This window comes from Amphiura filiformis, chromosome 5 (assembly GCF_039555335.1).
Source record: "Amphiura filiformis chromosome 5, Afil_fr2py, whole genome shotgun sequence".
Lineage (NCBI taxonomy): Eukaryota > Metazoa > Echinodermata > Ophiuroidea > Amphilepidida > Amphiuridae > Amphiura > Amphiura filiformis.
The window spans coordinates 79,780,111-79,801,120 of record NC_092632.1 but is presented as its reverse complement, the minus strand read 5'-3'; the positions used below and the strand labels follow the sequence as shown (position 1 = coordinate 79,801,120).

At 36.8% G+C, this 21,010-nt stretch overlaps 1 protein-coding gene across 1 annotated transcript in view; it reads left to right on the top strand.

The window, feature by feature from the left end:
* LOC140153794 (transformer-2 protein homolog beta-like) overlaps positions 1-20,187 on the top strand; it is a 35,700-nt gene extending 15,513 nt beyond the window's left edge. The window contains exons 5-9 of the mRNA XM_072176649.1: positions 1,405-1,533; positions 1,982-2,041; positions 2,612-2,727; positions 10,064-10,299; positions 13,852-20,187. Coding sequence (XP_072032750.1) covers positions 1,405-1,533; positions 1,982-2,041; positions 2,612-2,727; positions 10,064-10,299; positions 13,852-13,862 — 552 coding nt within the window. The 3' untranslated portion in view covers positions 13,863-20,187. The remainder of the gene's footprint in view (positions 1-1,404; positions 1,534-1,981; positions 2,042-2,611; positions 2,728-10,063; positions 10,300-13,851) is intronic.
* Positions 20,188-21,010: the final 823 nt, after the last annotated feature.

Here is a 21,010-nt window from a genome sequence, read left to right as displayed (position 1 = left end):
TTGAGTGATTAAAGTGTGCCACTTATCAAGTTAAATAAGTGCTCCAAATTTAAATTCAAATGGAGGTCGGAAATGGGTCCTCCATGAGCTCAAAGTTTGAACGTTATTTGTAAGTATAACGGTAGAACTACAAATGAGGCAGCTATTTTGTTTTACGCACTTTTTGACTTGTAAAATAAAGGCTGCCATCTAGCAAGAGCTTGCTTCTCCTGTGGTGGCAACTTTAACTGAAGAGAGCCAGTGGGATCATTTCTTGGGACGTACCACAAATGTCGTTTCATGGCTTTTAGGGCACTTGCAGCAACATCAGCATTGACATCGGAATACTTAAGCAGACTCTTGTATACAAGCAAGCTCTTGCTAGTAGGCTTCTCGCAGTTAAACCTGATGAAGTGATGGTCACACCAACTAATCGGTATGGTTCAGGCTTTGGCAAGCCAAAGTTCTCTGATGAGAACATCACACAGACAACAGCTTTAGCTGATTTTGCAGGCAGAGATTCGTGGTTTACTATGAACATCTTATAGATTAATAACGAGTTCTTAACAGATGCTGTAGACACATGGCCAGAGTCCCCAGCATATCTGTCTTCCCTAAGCAATGTCAAAGCCATCAATGTGGTTAATGACGCAGCAGAACGCGTGTGAAACTTAGTGCAGATTTCTTGGCTACAGCCCACAGTGAGAAACATTATCAGAATGTTTTGCAGGTGGTTGAACAAGATAGGAAAAAGAAACCCAATCTACTGGCGTCAACTGTATAGCTGCAACTGAACTTTATCTATACTAATAACTTCTATAAGGAAAGTGACAGTTATGACTTGAAAGATTATGACAACATGATTATTATATTGCCCACTTTCTGATAGTAACAGGTGAATTAACGCAAATAAGAGAAATGTATGATTTATTATGTATTTAAATACATGGGGCAGCTATTCATTTTAAGGCATGTCTAACCTGTGACATCATCCTAGCATGATTGTTATGATTTGTTAAGTATAAGGTGACACATTTTAGTTACAAACACACTGTTTAATGCAGAATCAATATGGCAGCCTTTATTTTACATGTCCAAAAGTGCGTAAAACAAAATAGCTGCCTCATTTGTAGTTCTATGGTTATACATACAAATAACGTTCAAACTTTGAGCTCGCGGAGGACCCATTTCCCGACCTCCATTTGAATTTAAATTTGGAGCACTTATTTAACTTGATAAGTGGCACACTTTAATCACTCAAGCAAAAAATAACATTGACATGAGGGGCGTTTGATGCACCCTACTCTACGCCCTTTGCTTTTTTTTTTCTGTCAAAAGAGTTGCGATTCACTTGTGTACATAATGTATATGGGTTTGTTACATTAGCATAGCCGGTACTTACCTGAATATTGTTTTTCACACAAGGACAATCCTGATGAGAGCAGATGTCTGGGAGTATTTGGGCTGAGCTTGTATTCAACAGAGAGAGATTTACGGGAGACATTTGAAAGATACGGTACCATAGAAAACGCCACTGTTGTCTATGACCATCAGGTAAAGAACTGCAAAGAGACTGTTTATAGATGAGTTGACCTCAATGTTTATCAACAAAGAACATGGGAATTTGAATCTCTTGATGGGAGTAGAGGGAAAATCAAATGATTTAAAAGATTGATGAAGCCTATAAATGTACTAGTCCTTTACCCCTCCAATGGAAGCGGACATGCAATGAAAATAACATTAATTGTTTTCAAGAATATATGAGAACATAATCAACATTTCTCATCTTTGACCTTTTTTACAGTGAGGAAAAAAATTAATTTAAGGAGGTTAACATGCTATCAGTGACAAACTCTTGGAATGTTATGATCTTCATTTGTTACCAAAGTGTGGCAGGTACAATGACAGTTTGCAATGAATAGTTTTTATCTATTTACCACCAAAAACAACATGTTAATCAGCTTAAATTTGCATGTATTTATTTTCCTTGATTCCTTTTCAGACTGGACGTTCCAGAGGATTTGCATTTGTCACCTATGAAAATTGTGATGATGCAACTGAGGTAATGTTTATATTTTCTTAATTTTATTACTCCCCACAGATGGAGATATTTAAAAGCAAGAGTAGTAACCAAAACCTTTGACAATCAGTAATAGAGATACTGAAACTGAGTTGAAATACCACATGTACCTGTACTTAATGCTTCAAATTCATAAATGTGACCTGCTACCACGAAATGAGTGTAAAGTCGCAAGTTGGTAGTTTCCTGACATCCTGGCTGACTGAGTTGATGTTCTTTGTTCACAGCGCACCTGTTCAAAGCAGTATGTCCTTCAAGAATGGCCCATTGTGTCCCCATAATACTACTGGGTTGAACAGGTGCTTAAGAAACAAAGAACACCAACGCAGTAGCCATGGCATCTCATAACTACCAACTTGCAACTTTATTGCGTGGTAGCAGGTCATAAATATGGTTGTGCTGTAGTAGATAGAGTTGCAAACTTTCTTACAGAGTGGGGATTGAAGTGTAATTACCCGAGTGGAAGAGTATAATATATTACCAAATGTAAGTTTTCTTTTTTAATCTGATTTAAAGTACTCCATCAGATAAATTGATGAAATTTTATTGCAGGCTAAAATTCGCACCAATGGCATGGAAGTTGATGGAAGACGTCTGAGAGTGGACTATTCCATTACCAAACGAGCACACACCCCGACACCTGGAATCTACATGGGCAAAGCTACATAGTAAGTACTTTAACATAGTATTTTAGCTGTATGCAAAAGATAAACCTTCAACCAAGCAACTGGTCATCATCATACATAAAGGGCTTATCAGAGATTTGCTGAACAAAATATATTTTATCCCCATGAGAACTACCTGCCGATTGGCCAAAAAGAAGTTTTCATTATCAATTGGACCAATCAGCAACATTGTTAGAATAATTGTGGGATAGGCTTTTACGACGGGAATTCATAACAATTAGTAGGTTTTTAAGCGGGTTCGCCGTCGGACAAGTTTAGAAAAACTTGTCCGACGGCGAACCCGCTAAAAACCTACTAATTGTTAGAATAATTTCACCACGCAACAAAATTGGCTTGAATTATTGCAAATCTCCATTCTGATTGGTGATTAAAGTGAAAGTATCATGTAATTGACCAATCAAAGGCAATGTTAGATCAGCAGGTAGTGCTCATGGGGTTAAAATGAAGAAGGAAGCGGCCTATATGCTTCACCCTAGCAGGGCATGAGACAAAGCTAGACACAAATTAATATAACGATGTAAGCCCTAGAATTTATGATTTAAGTGTCGACAAGTTTGGGGCTCAAACAAACTGACATATGAAAATTTTGAGAGAAAAAAAATCAGGACTCAGGTACTCGGGCAATCTCAACTAAAGTCCCCATGTTAACTCTCTCATACTGTCGAAACGCAATAAACGCTCATTTTGGATCCCTTAACTCTCTCATTGTGTCTCAGCGGCTAATTGTAATAATTAGATAATGAAGAAGGAAGCGGCCTATATGCTTCACCCTAGCAGGGCATGAGACAATGCAAGAGACAAATTAATATATGTGAGGATCGGAAATAAACGATGCCAAGAATTTATGATTTTATATGTTTAGACCTGGCAAAATAATGGTTGACCTCAAACAAATTGCAACAGAATTTTTTTTATGACAATGCATTTCTATAATGTCCCTAGAATGACATACTAAAAGTCCCTAAATATCCAAGTGGTGGAAGTATGCCTAATTTGCATAAATCCAAAATGGCCGCCAATTCACAGATTTTTCACTTTATTTTGAATTTAACACTCATCTTATACAACATTGCAGGTACTTAAGATGCCTAAAATGCTTATTCCAGAATGGATAATCAATACATGTTTCAAAAGTTTGCCAAATGTCTCAATATGGGTGCCTTAATTTGCATAAATCCAAAATGGCCGCCAATTTTGGGACATTTTATACTGATTTGGTCATCATTCCCAGTCTACACAACGTTTGTGGTAATTTAAATACCTAAAATGCACATTTTAGGATTGGCAATTTCTATGTATGTTTCACAAGTGTGCAACATGCCTTAATATGTGTGCCCTAATTTGCATAAATCCAAAATGGCCGCCAATTTTGGGACATTTTATGTTGATTTGGTCATCATTCCCAGTCTACACTACACAACGATTAGGTGTGTGGTAATTTAAATACCTAAAATGCGCATTTTATGATCAGTAATTTCTATGTATGTTTCACAAGTGTGCAACGTGCCTTAATATGTATGCCCTAATTTGCATAAATCCATAATTTTTGGACTTATTTTTTCATAATTCTCATATAGCATAACTTTTGGAGTAATTTTTATGCCTAAAATGGATGTTTCAGGATGGTTAATCTCAAAATATGTATCCCAAATGCTTCATATATGCCATAATCAGTGTACCTAGTTACAAATAGCGGCCAGTTACGGACTTCTCATACTGATTCATCATCATCATCATCCTTCAGTTGCGGAGCAGGCGACAACAAGTTTCCTCCAGCTGCATCGGTCTTGAGCCATTGCTGATAGTTAACCTTGAATCAGCATGCTGTCCATACCCCTCAAAAGACACTGGATGTATTTCCAGAACAAGGATTGTTGCCGTCCGGGTTTCCTCTTGCCATGAGTTGGGACACACAATGCATACTCCCCCACGGGCTTACCATCAGCGGACGAGTCCCGGCCCTCTTAACAAGCGGCGCTATCCCTGCCAGACTTCAGAAGGCAGAATCCGGCACTCCGCCCACTCTCCCGATGTCCAGCACAACACGGCAGAGGGTGTGCCAAATGAGTTGACTCCACCTTCCACATCCCCAGAGACAACCCACGACCCACAGCCGCACAGTAAAACTGTGACGCAAGTTGTGTGAAACAGTTCAATCCGGTGGAAACCGGGATGGCAGGACCCTCCACAGTTGATCCAATTTCCAGAAGGCTGTCCAAGCAAAAGCCCCCCGTCTCCCCAGGCCACTGAACCCCATCATGGAGCCCAGGCATCTGAAGTCGGGTGCATGCTTAATGGATTTTTTGTACACGTGGAGAGGAGGCCGGGCTGGCAGCCGATGGCCACATACTGATTATAAAAAGTATAGTACAAACTATCACACAGAACCACCGGCTTCCATCCAGATTGGGGTAGGGTACAGTTTGGTTGTAATCCTCAATATTACAATCTTGTAATAAGCACTTATGTGGCAAAGTCATGTTCAGTAGCATCAATTTCAATGTCTGGTGGTGGCGAGCTGGTACAAAAAGGGCCTTTATAGGCTGCTGAACAAGGGAGCTGAGGCCATACTTACGGCATGTTCAGTTTTTGTTTGCGCAGTCTTTTCTTACATCCACATCTGATGACCTCAGATTGTAGTGTTGACTGTTACTCAGTATGTAATGGGAGCTGTCAATCTTCTGGAAGTAAATCGGTAGATGAGAATGATGTGCTCATTAGATATCATTGACCGGATTCTTAGTCACATGGAGGCCAAGAATCAGGCTATGACAACACATACTGCTCTTCTCTGGTTACAGTACAAGGACATGGTAGACATTTTACTCATCGAGCGGGGAACTGGAAACTGTATCTTCAGGCTACCCATGATATGCTGCCCTATTTTGCTGCGTCTGGACACATACTTTATGCCAAGTCTGCTTATATTATATTTGCAAATCATGCAAGATTTTGCAAGATGTCCACAGAAGATTCCAAGATGGGAACCATGTAGTGTGAAAAAGTGGTCGCTACTGGGCAGAGTTGTTCACATATCTCATCATTGAGCAGGTCCTTATGAGGAGTGTCAAGACAAGTGGAGGGCTGAGCAAAGGAAGTGGAAGAGCAAGACAGAGTAGGGATGTAAACGACACATTAGAGTTACTGGGCTACCTCAAAGAGCGGTGTCCATTCAATCCAGACCCTAACCTGCACAACATTGCAAATGAAATGACACTCAGACAGAACTGTTAATGTGGGCCAATCGAGAGTGAGCAGGGAACATATTTTCGATCTATCATCAGTCTTCAGCTAGGGGTTGTGCAGTTATCCAACTGCACTGTTTGATTCATCAAGCTTTCTCCTGGAAGCGACTAAAGCAGCCCCAGTAGATGCACCTACCCAGCAAACACAAAAACGTTTTTAAAACGTTTTAAATAAGTTATACTTTGGGTTTTGGTTTAGGTAAAAACGTTTTATTAACATTAAAATGTCGGGTTATATAAAGGTCATGAAATCGTTTTAAAACGTTTTGTATGAAAACACACTCTAACAATATTTTTTAAATGTTTTCGAAATTTCATTGTAAACTATTTTTGCAAACATTTTTGGCCAAATATTTTATCAACACTTACATAACATTATGTTAAAATATTTGCACACAGCAAATACAGAAATGTTCTTAAAATGTTTTTTACAAAACGTTTTAATAACATTTAAATGTCGGGTTATATAAAGGTTGTGAAAACATTTTAAAAACGTGCAAAAAAATATTTTTTCAACCCCAAAATAACATTCTGTTTAGAATGATTTGTACCAAGTTTTCAAAAATGTTTTTGGAATGTTATTAAAACGTTTTTATACCCTTTATATAACCCGACATTTAAATGTTTTCTGTAAAACATTTGTGTTTGCTGTGCAGTAAATTACCAACAAATGTTATTTAATGTTATGAAAACGTTTTATACCATTAATGTACCCTTTATATAACCCGACATTTAAACGCTTTTCTGACAACCTTTTATAACCTTTTGCGAATGATTTCGAAAACGTTTTGTGTTTGCTGGGTATTGAAGATGTCAAAGTGTAATCAGTCGGAGCCTGGTGAAAATGTGCACTACATTTTGGACAGTGGTGCACTACTGCACCGTCTTCCATGGCCCCGTACAACGACTTACAGCAACATTTGCCAGCTCTACATGTATGTTGATTAAATTATGTTACTGGAAATCCAACCATAGTTTTTGATGGGTATGAAGATAGTCCCACCACCAAGGATGCCACAAATCTTAGACGAACAGGACCGGGTCCCGGATTTACTTTACAGGTGACATGATTATCAATTCCAAGAAAGAGGAATTCCTTGCATCGAAGTTAACAAGCAATGTTTCACCAACCTCCTCAGTGACAAGCTGGAAATGACTGGTTGTATTACATTTATGCACGACACAATGCGATGTCCTGAGTCACCACAGCAGTAGAGTCTGCAAGACCTATTGATGCTGTTGCTTGTTGGTGATGACACTGACCTCCTAGTCCTACCCATCTAATATGCTGAACTGAATGCACATAACATCAACTTTGCACCAGAGCCAAAGCAAAACTCTTAAGAAGATTAGAAAGTGGAACGTTAAAACATTGAAGGTGAATTTGTGAAATAGCTTGTGTGACCACATTCTTTTAATCCATGCTGTTCTTGGCTGTGACACCACATTCCGTCTATTTGGAATTTGGAAGGGGATTAAAACGAATACCAGCTTTTATGAACATGTCAAGGTATTCAATCAAACAGAAGAACTTCTTAAAGAGGACATTATCAGAGGTAGAGAGAAGGCACTGTACTGGTCAGCCTGCACAATGGTGAATCAACAGAGGAGATAGCTACCCTGAGATACAGGAAATTTTGTGTGAAAGTCTCAACTAGCACCTCGCTAAGTACAACAGTCTGTATATCTACTATCAAATAATAGAGTGGAAGGGTTAGGCAAACACTTTGTTTCCAGAAGATTGGGGCCGTCAGATTGTTGATCGTCAATATCTTCCATTACATACTGAGTAAGCGCCAACACCACAATCATTGCTTGAAATCATCAGATGTGGATGTAAGAAAGACTGCGAAAACAAAACTGAACATGCCGAAAGTATGGTCTACCTTGTTCAACAGCCTGCACTGTGTGCCGTGGCACTTGCTGTACCAGCTCGCTGCCACCAGACATTGAAATTGATGCTGCTGAAAATGACTTTGCCACATAAGTGCCTATTCTAATATTGTCATATTGAGGAATACAACAAAACTTTAAGCCAATCTGGATGATAGCCATGGTTTTGTGTGATATTTTGTATTAATAAATCAGGGTATTGTCAGAATGACAAGTCCGTAACTGACCGCCATTTGTAATAAGGACACACAGATTATGGCATATGAAACATTTTGGAGTACATATATTAAGATTACCCATCCTGAAACATACATTTTAGGCTTAAAAATAAATCCAAAAAAATACGTAATGTGAGAATTATGACTAAATAAGTTCAAAAAGTACTACAAATGGCGGCCATTATGGATTTATGCAAATTAGGGTACACATATTAAGGCATGTTGCACACTTGTGAAACAAACATAGAAGTTACTAATCCTAAAATGTGCACTTTAGGTATTTAAATTACCAAACGTTGTGTAAACTGGGAATGATGACCAAATCAATATAAAATGTCCCAAAATTGGCGGCCATTTTGGATTTATGCAAATTAAGGCACCCATATTGAGATGTTAGGCAAACTTGTGAAACATGTATTGATTATCCATTTTGGAATAAGTATTTTAGGCATCTAAAATACCTGAAAAGTTATATAAGATGAGCGTTAAATTCAAAATAAGGTGAAAAATCTGTGATTTTGGATTTATGCAAATTAGGCATATTTCCACCACTTGGATATTTAGGGACTTTTAGTATGTCATTCTAGGGACATTATAGAAATGCATTGTGGTGAAAAAAATTGTGTTTCAATTTGTTTGACCTTACTGAATCACAAGGTGATCAACAATTGCATATTGGGCAAGTCAACCATAGTATATAACCGTGTCTATTCTCATAAAACATTGCAAATAACACACTTGGGATTAACCAAAGAGTAGCCTATTATGCTCATTCTAAATGCCCAATCTGATGTGGGTGTTCTGGTTGAACAAGTCACTGTTTAACAAGTCACTGTTTAACATGTCAATGTTTAACAAGTCACTGGTTGAACAAGTCAATGTTTAACAAGTCAATGTTTAACAAGTCACTGGTTGAACAAGTCAATGTTTAACAAGTCAATGTTTAACAAGTCACTGGTTGAACAAGTCACTGGTTGAACAAGTCACTGTTTAACAAGTCACTGTTTAACAAGTCAATGTTTAACAAGTCACTGGTTGAACAAATCAATGTTTAACAAGTCAATGTTTAACAAGTCACTGGTTGAACAAGTCACTGGTTGAACAAGTCACTGTTTAACAAGTCACTGTTTAACAAGTCAATGTTTAACAAGTCACTGGTTGAACAAATCAATGTTTAACAAGTCAATGTTTAACAAGTCACTGGTTGAACAAGTCACTGGTTGAACAAGTCACTGTTTAACAAGTCACTGTTTAACAAGTCAATGTTTAACAAGTCACTGGTTGAACAAGTCAATGTTTAACAAGTCACTGGTTGAACAAGTCAATGTTTAACAAGTCAATGTTTAACAAGTCAATGTTTAACAAGTCAATGTTTAACAAGTCAATGTTTAACAAGTCACTGGTTGAACAAATCAATGTTTAACAAGTCAATGTTTAACAAGTCACTGGTTGAACAAGTCAATGTTTAACAAGTCAATGTTTAACAAGTCAATGTTTAACAAGTCACTGGTTGAACAAATCAATGTTTAACAAGTCAATGTTTAACAAGTCACTGGTTGAACAAATCAATGTTTAACAAGTCAATGTTTAACAAGTCACTGGTTGAACAAGTCAATGTTTAACAAGTCACTGGTTGAACAAGTCAATGTTTAACAAGTCAATGTTTAACAAGTCACTGGTTGAACAAGTCAATGTTTAACAAGTCAATGTTTAACAAGTCACTGGTTGAACAAGTCAATGTTTAACAAGTCAATGTTTAACAAGTCAATGTTTAACAAGTCACTGGTTGAACAAATCAATGTTTAACAAGTCAATGTTTAACAAGTCACTGGTTGAACAAGTCAATGTTTAACAAGTCAATGTTTAACAAGTCACTGCTTGTTTTTGTTCCTTAAATATATACCCTTTGCTTTAGCCATCAACAGGCACTGACACAAGTCTCTTTATTGTTTTTCATTTAAGTCCTGCCAGGCGAGATAGAGATAGAGATTCAAGAGATTCTTACTACGGTGGTGGTGGTGGTGGTGGTGGTGGTGGTGGTGGTGGGAGAGATCGGTATCGCCGATCACCCTCTCCACGGTACTACGGAGGCCGTGGTGGCGGCCGGGACGACTACTACAGACGTTCTCCTTCGCCCTATTACTCATCAAGGAGACGGTATTCCCGCTCCAGGTCAAGGTCGTACTCACGCTCACCACGTAAGTACAGATGAAGTTTGTCATTGCATGCTCTTCATGGTTGAAGTAATTATTTCTGATGATTTTCTTTGTGGAACAAGGATAAAAAAGTTGACTTTGTTATTTTGTTAGAAATCATTTCACAGTCAACATGAAATAATGGCATCTTATGGTGTCCAGCTACAAGCCCTATCCTGTGCTGTTGCAATTTTAAATACTATCTCAAAATTTTGTCGGATGTCCTGAAAAATTTATGTTGAAAGTGGAACAAACATGTTTAATTGAAAAACTTAACCATTTTAAGTTGGTTGCATTCAACTGTCGAGTCAAAATATGTAGCAATTGTCAATATATCAATATAGTTGATTGTCAGAAATAAACTTCATTCACTCAGCTTTCAATTTGACATAAAGTTCATCAAATCGTCTTCATTCAACAACACATCTCTGGATTGCAGGTATACGGTTCATTTGTTCTGCAAGTAATTATGTTGCGCTCAAATCTATTATATTCCTTTTGCCATAACACTGTTACAGAGATCATGCATGTCAGAACATTTATACTTGGAAGATTTCGACTAAAGAACCTGTTTTGAATATTGCGTTGCGTGGTAATGCATTTAGCCGTCGAAATAATTTCTACAATGTGCAATTCATTAATTAGGGAATACTTAAAAGAATAGCCACCAAGCTTGGCTTGTGAGACTGATGATGATAATCATGGATCCCAAATGTTAATAAGTAATATTAAGTATTATGATTGAAGTGATGATACAAAAGAACAAGATATTTCAGAGATTTTAAGAAGATAAGAAGAAAATGGAATTTGTTTATGAAGTAAGAAGAGAAGTGGCATTTGTAAAGAAGAGAAGAGAAGCATTATGGGTAAGATTGGTGGGATGAATGTGGTGTACAGGTGAGTTATTGGCTATTGCATTCTGGGATACATTTAATGCCAAAGTTAAGCAAGTTTGTTGAAATGGTGACTTGTTTGGGGCGGAAGAGATACAGGCAGAAATGTAAATCATGTTGTGGTCAGACCTAATTTCTTTCTGCCACAAGCAGGTGATTTCCTCTACCACAACAATACTGTATATCGTCACCCTATACGATAATTTCAGATTTAACTATTATCACTGCAAGTGCAAGAATCTTACATGTGCACAGATAAGCTATTATAGCTGCCATAATTGCGTTATTAAATTTAAAATGGCCCAACTTCAAATAGTGATATTCCAAAGGACCAATACCCCATTAATGAAATGCCAAAGGACCAATATGTGAAAGTGGCAAAATGGTATACAAATATTGAATGTTTATTAGTTCAATGGTAAGAATATTTTCATGAGGTGAAATATGGACTGCTACATTCAACAAGGCTTTGCCGAATTCAATGGAACAGTTCATATTTCACCGAATAGAAATATTCTTTCCATTGAATGAATAAAATCATTCAATATTTGTTTAGTAAGTAAGTTCCCTTGCTTCCACTTAATTTTATAATATATAATAATAATAATGAGGCGCTTGTATAGCGCAGAAATACCTTAAAAAGGCTTCTAAGCGCTTTACATAAATATTCAAGCAATAGCAAACACAATAATAAAAGTTATAAAAACAATGATAAAACCGCATGAAATATACAAAGAGATAAAAAACACAAAGTTCAGAGAGTGAAACCAGCACTCATAAACATGACCATACGATAAAACATGATTTGAAAAGCTAACATAGTATAGGCCCAAAAAATACAATATACATACGACTTAAAAACAACATAAGCAATCTGAAAAGAAAGATTGCACAGAATTGATTCGTATATGGCATCCGGGCAGCAGACGAGATGGAGAGAGCAATGAAAAGCCATCACCTCCGTGGATCGGACAAGCCGAACGGATGGAATAAACCGACAGAGGTGAGAAAACTAAAACGTCTGCTTAACTGGAAACCACGCACAACATAGCAGCAAAACACATATAATCAAACAGTTGGATTGATAAAAAGATGAGTTTTTAAGAGTTTCTTGAAGGTGGCAAGTGCAACGCGACATTCCTAATCCAGAACTTAGGTGAAGAAACTGAGAAGGCACGCTCTCCGTACGTTGATGTTGATACAGTCCGTGGTACTTCAAGGAGAGAAAGCGGCGACGAAAGAAAACAATATAAATAAAATTATAAATCACCAAGAAAACAAAAATAAATAAAAGATATCTAAATGCATATTTATTTATAGAAGCAACACGCACACCTATAATTAGCGAGTATACGCTCTCACTTCTGTCAGCGTTCCTATGGTAGCTCCGCGTCCGTGCAATGGAAAAATTAATTTTATAAAATGGGTTATTGGTCTCCAGGATAAAGAAATCAACATCTTGCAAAGTGTTTGTATGCATAAAAAGAATTTACATGACACTGACACAGCTATTCAACTCATATCTGTTCTTGCACTCACAATGAAATGAGTATAAATGTAATTATTGTATTAGGGTGGCAATATATAACAAACATCTTAAATTGACTATGTATACAAACATATTGTGTTCATTACATTGCATCTCACTTTATTCTCTGCAGCATAATTTATTCAATGTTTGCTTTTACACAGGTGTAACATGTGTTCATTTTCCATGCATTATTTATGTGTAGCACAATTGCACATACAGTTTTAATACAGTTTGAGATGATAATATCAAATTGTGTACATTTATTGAGCTTCAAAATTCTTGAGGCCCCCCCCCCCTCCATTTCAGTGATTAATTGTCACACCTACATTGAATTTGTGTGCGTCATTTTCAGTTATTTTGTGTTAGGAATACTCGCTTTGCAGTCTTTAATAAAGCAGGATTAATATGCAGAAAGTCTATAGAGGCAAAGTCATTATGACCCCTCTCCCCGTTCTTCTTTTGTAATGTTTTGTAAATTGAATGGCGAAACTTATTTCAAACTTTTCAAAAGAATTGTAGACATTCAAGATTGTGTACTAGATTGAATTTTGCATTATTGCAAAAAGACATACCTGCCAACTGTCCCTATTTTTACTGAAACAAAAAGCATTAAAGAGACCGATTTTACCATGTGTCCTTCTTTTTTTGCAAAAATATGACTATAGTAATGTATAGGAAATTCAGGAATGTTCCTATTTTTTTTTTTTTTTTTCCCTATTTATGAGGTTTTAGGGTTGGCAGGTATGAAAAGACCTATATAAAAAGTTGATCTAAAAAGCATTCAGATCTAAAAATGGTAGCATGCAGGCCTCAAAATAAGCCAGAATTTCTGAGGGCCATTTGGGCCCTTGATCTTAAATGTTTGAGGGCCCTCACAAATTTTTGTGGGCCCAAATTTGGGCCATTGGTTTAACCTATGAACCCCACATAAAAGTGAGCAAATTGCCACAAATTTTGCGGGCCATTTGCATTGGGCCCGCCAGTTGTGTCTTTTGTGGGCCCTCACTGATGTTTGGGGGTCGATGGCCCTTGGGCCCTCCTTATTTCGAGCCCTGGTAGCATGGCATGTTAGAGAAGCAGCAACTTCATTTTGGGTGTGTGCTTACCTGCATTATGTTGGTCATTTTACAGGTCGATATTAGGACAGCTATCGCGGACCATCTCATTGGAGCCATTTTACAGGTGGATATTAGGACAGCTATCGGGGACCATCTCATTGGAGCCATTTTACAGGTCGATATTAGGACAGCTATCGGGGACCATCTCATTGGAGCCATTTTACAATCCATAGGGTGATGTATTACTGTGGTAAGACAATTTGTGGATACAAATTTTGGTTGTAGATAAATGTGTGTGTAGATTTTGTTTTTACTTTTTACTGCGCTTGTTACTGGAAAGACTTTAGGCAACTTGTTGTAATTTAAGCTATTCATAATCAGCTGGCTTCTTAAATTTTTATTAAGTAATCGAGTAAAACAGTTGTAGGACCACACACCAAAAATGTATTGATTTAAATCAAAAGTCATATCAAAAGAAGGGACTGTTTAAGAAGCTTAACAAAGCATTTTGCTGTAATATTAGCATGATATTGTACATTGTATAATTGCCTGACCATTTGAGTTTGGTTCTCTTAAAAATGAGTCAAGCCATTATTTGTGTATAAAGTAATGTTTAGATTGACTAATACTTTAAGCCAGTTTGCTATTTAAGCCTCTACTAAATGTGCTGACTATTATGCAGTGGTTGAAAATGATAAAATATGTGACAATTCCCTCTGCACACGTGTAAAGTAGTTATGTATTTCCGATAGAATGAAAATGAACCAGACTTAAACAATTGCATTAATAAACGAGTGTAAACTCAAAGAGTTATATAATCTAAACACACCCCAACTCTATAGGGAAAGGTACGAGGGGGTATCAAAAAGTTTTAGAAATCGCCCAGAAGTGAAAGAGCTATATCAATGAAATTTTGTCAGTGCAATCACTGGTCCTTATGTACAACATGGTGCAAAAATGGTCTCATAAGTATGTTTACTTTTTTTTTACAGGAGCTAGATGTCACTACCTACATTGTATGTAACTGCATAACCAGCAAAATGGAGAAAATTGAGGCATGCAGCATGATTAAGTTCCATTTTAAGGGTTACAGTGCCCAGAAAATCTGTGATAAAATAAAAATTCCTTTTCCAAAAAGCGACAGTGACATATCACAATCACCACCGAAGATATCTTTCATTTCATCATCAATTTTCTAGGCACTGCAACCCTTCAAAAGCAGGATCTTAATAATGCTGCTTGCCTCAATTTTCTCAATCTTGCAGTTTATGCGCAGTAACTGGGGCAGCAGGTTATTGGCATATAGTGCCACCTGTAAAAAATAAACATACTTATGAGACCATTTTTGGACCATAATGTACATAAGGACCAGTGATTGCACTGACAAAATTTCATTGATATAGCTCTTTCACTTCTGGGCGATTTCTAAAACTTTTTGATACCCCCTCGTACATTTACCCAGAGTGGTTTTTTAAGTGGAATAACTATTTTAAGGTTTTGGCAGATTGACTTCATATTGTACAGGTACATGTAGCTGTTTTAATACAAAGCCTTATTATACCAGCTAGCGACAGTGTATTTTATGCTTCAGAAATAAAATTGCTGCACAGTTGTTTTATGCATGTTTGCATTTAATAATGGTCAATTTTGTCTCAAATATAAAAATAAAGTTCAGAATCTGTAACGCCAGACGTTTTAACAAAATGCGCATATGAGCTATATGAGACAAAAGAATTTTCAGATTAGCTCAGTCTTTAGATTATGTAGGAGTAATGTATAAACGTCCTTGTCCAGTTGACCAAAATAAAACCACCAAAAAACCTAATAGTATCTGTAAATCAGTACAGTATATAACAGTTAGGAAATGTCTTCATTCTCTGGCTATAATACATGCTGAGTAAATACTTTTGCATTGAGTACACTGTAGTTGGTATACACTTGGTACTACATGAAGTAATTAGCACTCAGTTTCATAAGCCATCATTGTTTGTACGTTGTTCAATCAAACAATATCCTATTAGGTTTTACTACCTGAATAGAATTGATCATGTCTCACCTCCTTTTTCAACCAAATCGACGGTTATAACTCTTGTAGTGAGGGATCAACATTTAACCACAAATGACCTCAAGCAATACTTGAGGGGATTCAATTTTTGATCAATTCTGTTCAGGTAGTGAAACCTAATGCATTATGTAACAGAAGATGTAATCATTAATTAGACACTTCATTTGTGAAAATTGATCATGAAATGACGGGAGATCCGAGGCCAGAAAATCTTATCGTCCAAATTGTAAGTGACACTTGATGAGATTGGTATATCACAGCACAGCTACCCCGTGTAAAATGATTGCATGCTCATATGATCATGTGCTTAATACTTTGTTATACGATGCCTATTGACAATCTCATGGAGTGCCACTCTTGATTTGGATGATAACCAAAGGCGTAGATCCCGGGGATGGATAAATCCCCATAATATTTTGATGGGGGTATAGTCCATATAATCCTCCTCCTCAGTGTTGATGCCTGTATATGTGGGTTTCTGAGCAAATTAACCTCATATTTGACCATTTTTACCTAAGAAGTGCTCACCTTTGCTCGCTTTGTGCGAACTTATTCCACTTTTGTACCTTATTTCATCAGTTTAGCTTAAACAATTTTCACGCACATTTCTACCATAAATGTATATTTTGTCGCCAAAAGATGCTGGATTCGATTATACTTCAAGAAAAAATGTCCAATCCTATCCCCCCCCCCATGTCAAAAAGAAATCTAAGCCATCATGATAACTTAATTCCGGGCCCAAGATCTGTGTTGTTTCTTGCTCAATTTTCACATACAAAGTGTCAAATTAAAGAAGAATCTTCTGGATTTTGACAAATGTGCATTTAAGATTTTTGGTTTATTGAACAACTTATTAACAATGGTGGCTTATTAAACTGAGTACATGTATTTACTTTACGTATTAGGTGTACATTTAAAAAAACATGTTCAAATTCATAAAATGATCATGTAAATTTATGTTGTTTGTGTTCCATGTATTTACAATTTAATTTGTTAAATCTTGTATAGCATTTTGAGAAGAAAGAAGCTTTGAAAACTGAAGATTTATTGTTGTAAGAATAATGAAGAGGATTAGAAGATTGGGGTACTTTATGGATGAAGAACTTGTGGAATGAAGATGTGATGAAGATTATGGTAAAATGTCTTGTATTTTTTAGATCTTTTCCCATCTTCCCAGAATATGATTAGTTATTAAGAATATTAAGTGCTGTTCAACAATGAAAATGTGTTTGTCCTTGATGACATTTTTACAAGGGAAGATTGACCTTGTTTCCCCCTTTTGCAACATGGCCATTCCAGTTGAAATCCATACACCCCCTATGGAAGACATGGAAGACATGACCTTAATCTCCCAAACGGGCTGTAGATTTCAAATGGAATCGCCCATTCAGGTAATAACTCTATTTGAAACTTGCACTCTCTGTGTGGAAGATTAAGGTCACATCCTTTATGGGGAGTGTATGGATTTCACCTGAATTAGCCAACTCTTTATCACCTTCACAATACTTTAATTTAAATTCGGAACTACAAAAGGATGCTGTTGACTTCAGAAACATTTAAATAGTAGCTTCTGGATCAAATGAGCCTATGAAAAAGCACCAGATTTGTCAAAATCCCCCGGAGGTTTTTCATTTGTGCAGAAAAACTTTTCACCAGTTAATTTCAGTTGATTGGAGACAAGCAAACAATGTTTTCTATACTTAAATGTCAATTCTCTTGTAAGATCCTGTAGAATAATTAATTAATACAATTGGAAATACAAAAATGTTTCATGTAAGAGCAACCATTCATTGCAAAACAAAATCCGTCTTTTAGAATGGCAAATTGTCACTGTGTGATGTGATCAAGCAAAATTAGTCTGAAGTCGGAAATATTGATTTTGAGATATAGCCAAACAAAGGAAGTATTTCATTTTGTTTCCTGTTATTTTGGAAACTCTTTAACTGCTCATATCTTTTGAACTGGTTGTCTAAATTCAATGGGGTTTCTGCAAAATGTCGCTTTGCAAATGATGTTTACAATCCTCTAAGAAACTGAAAATTGAATATGTCCAACTTCAGACTAATGTTGCTTGATCACACCACATTATTGTTGTGATTTTTTCATAATGTTGAATCGCAGTTTATTATTATCCATCCCTATATATTCGCTGTCGAAGTGATGTAATAATCGGATTAACTACCATAGCAATGGATGAATACAATTTTTAACTATATTGCCTTGCACTACAACGTTCACGCTGTACCTATGCATTGAACCATATCATTCTGATCACTCACACCTGTAAGATAAGTATCTTTGAAAAGAGCGGTATTGTATTCAATCTATGATTGCAGACATACACAAGTGATTAGTACAACATGCTTGTAGTGCAGGGTGATATAGTCAAAGTTGTATTCATCCATTGCTATGGTAGTTAACCCGATTTATTACGTCACTTCGACAGCTAATTACCAATGAATTGCCTTACACAACCAAGCAGGGACCACGGCAAAAACAGCTTGGTGCCATAAAAGTATTTGGTAACCACGCCCTCTGATGTAATGTATTGCAAAGGAATAGTGTATATATAGTAGGATGCTATTTGGCAATATGCGAGGATCATACTGATATAGGGTGGGGTGTCCGGCGATTGTTACATCAATTCGCTGTAGAAGTGTTGATGTAACAGGATTTACTACTAGTAATAGGTGAATACAATTTTTGAATATATATAGCGCACTAATTCTGCATTGAACCATAGATGTCAAAGAACAGGGATATAGTAAGGGAACAACCCAAAAGTTCGATGAAGCCCTATAAACGAAAGTTCCTTCATTAGAAGGCTAACACCCTCCCCCCTCCCCTCTAACGTAAGTGACAAATATCGAAAATTCCAACCCGTATTCATATAGGATTCAGGAGCCGTCGCTATGGTGCATGGGGTTGTGGAGGGGGTGCGACATGCTAGGATATTGATCATGTTTATGGAAGAAACAAATATTGCATTCTATTTTAAAATATCTTTTTTGGCACAGAAAAAATTGGACTTGCTGGATTTTCAAATAAAAAAGAATGTGGTATGAAACACAAAACGTTTTCGACATCATACGCCAAAGGTTAGAAAAAGTGGTCAGAAAACGTTAAAATGTCGGGTTATATACATGTTATATAAAGGGTATATTAAAGATTTGAAAACATTTTGATAACCTGCAAATATTCTAACATAATGTTCTTTAAAAAATATTTTACAGTAACTTTTTGAAAACATTTTAGAAATAGTTTTGTAGTATGTTTCCATACACAACGTTTTAAAACGTTTTCATGACCTTTATATAACCAGGGGATGAGACTGCTCAGGTTAAATGTCGGGACCTAGGTCATAATTTGAGAAGAAACGGCCACTTGTGGAAGTAAAAAGCCACGCCTTGTGATAGGAAGATGATTCATATCCTGCATGCCTCATCAGTTACTTGGTTATAACTGATTTATTATAGAATAGTTCTTATACCATAGAATATATCAAATATTTTGTCATAATTGATAAAATGTGACCAAATGCCGGGAAATAAACTGACCTATGTCAATTCAGTTCTTAGAGATGATATACATGTACCACTGACTTGTGTGAATCGTGACCCTTTTCAGTCGCAATTCCCAGATATCGAAGTTCACTAATCGGTCCATGAGTGACCAAACCGTTCCTGGTAAGCCGTAAACTTCTATTACAGTATATGAAGTCTACGTGTTCTTTGTTGACAAGGGGTAGTATTCAGTGAACGGTTCTTTTCAGAGCCACCAAACCTTTAAAATCAGCAGATAGGTGAGGTCTGCCTTGTTTCTGTAGACAAGGGGCAGTCTTCAGTGAACGGCTCTTTTCAGAGCCACCAAAACCTTTTAAATTAGCAGATAGGCGAGGTCTGCTTGTTCTCTGTTGACAAGGGCAGTCTTCAGTGAACGGCTCTTTTCAGAGCCACCAAACCTTTAAAATCAGCAGATAGGCGAGGTCTGCTGGTTTTGTAGACAAGGGGCAGTTTTCAGTGAACGGCTCTTTTCAGAGCCACCAAAACCTTTTAAATTAGCAGATAGGCGAGATCTGCTTGTTCTCTGTTGACAATGGGCAGTCTTCAGTGAACGGCTCTTTTCAGAGCCATCAGTAGGCAAGACGCGGCCTACATGGCTCATTCTTAGGTACTTTGTCCGGAAGAAGTCAGAGCTACTCCTGATGAAAGCTTGACAGTTCTAAACTTGTTCGACGTCGAACCCGCTAAAAAAAACCACTAATTGTTATAAATTCCTGTCGTAAAAGCCTATCCCACAATTTTCCTGATATAACCCAACATTTTAATGTTATTAAAACGTTTTTACCAAAATATAACATGTTTAAAACGTTTTAAAAACGTTTTATGTTTGCTCGGACAGTTGCTTTAAAAATTAACTTACATGACGTTGCAGGTCTGTACTGCATGCACTCCATATTGAAGTGAAATCATTTTGAAGAAACCATTGTAAAATGTAAATATCGTACTTCGGAAAATACTAAAAATTGAAAATGATATTTTAAATCCTTAAAAAAGATAAACTTTGACCGATGTTTTAACTACTTTTTTACAAACGTAATCGGACTTTTTCTGACCCCCTCCCCCACTTTCGTTTATAGGGCTTCATCGAAATTTTGGGTTGTTCCCTAATTCTATAGAATATTCATAATGTACTGATCACTCGCACCTGTAAGTTTAGGATCTTTGAAAAGAGCGGTATTGGATTCAATCTATGATTGAAGGTCTACATACACAGGTGATGAGTGCAACCTACTTGTAGTGCTGGGTGCGATATTCACCTATTGCAGTGGTAGTTAATCCTGTTACATTATCACTTCTACGGCACGCGATTAATAATTAAGAGTAAAAAGGTTAACCTAATTGGCAAGGATATTATAATAGCGATTACCACCAAACCTTAGCAACTGACAGCTACACTGATTATGGATATTGTTACTTGTAATGCCACTAGTTGCCATGGTATATTCCTGTAGGTTTTGGGGGGGGGGGATGAGGACATCAAGGTAAAATAGCTTTCCCACCAAACCTGGGTAATGAAAAGCTTTACTTCAGATCTCACATCAACAAATCAGAGTCCCATAGAGATATGTGCTAAATTTGCCTTAAGAAAACATCATTTTTTCTTC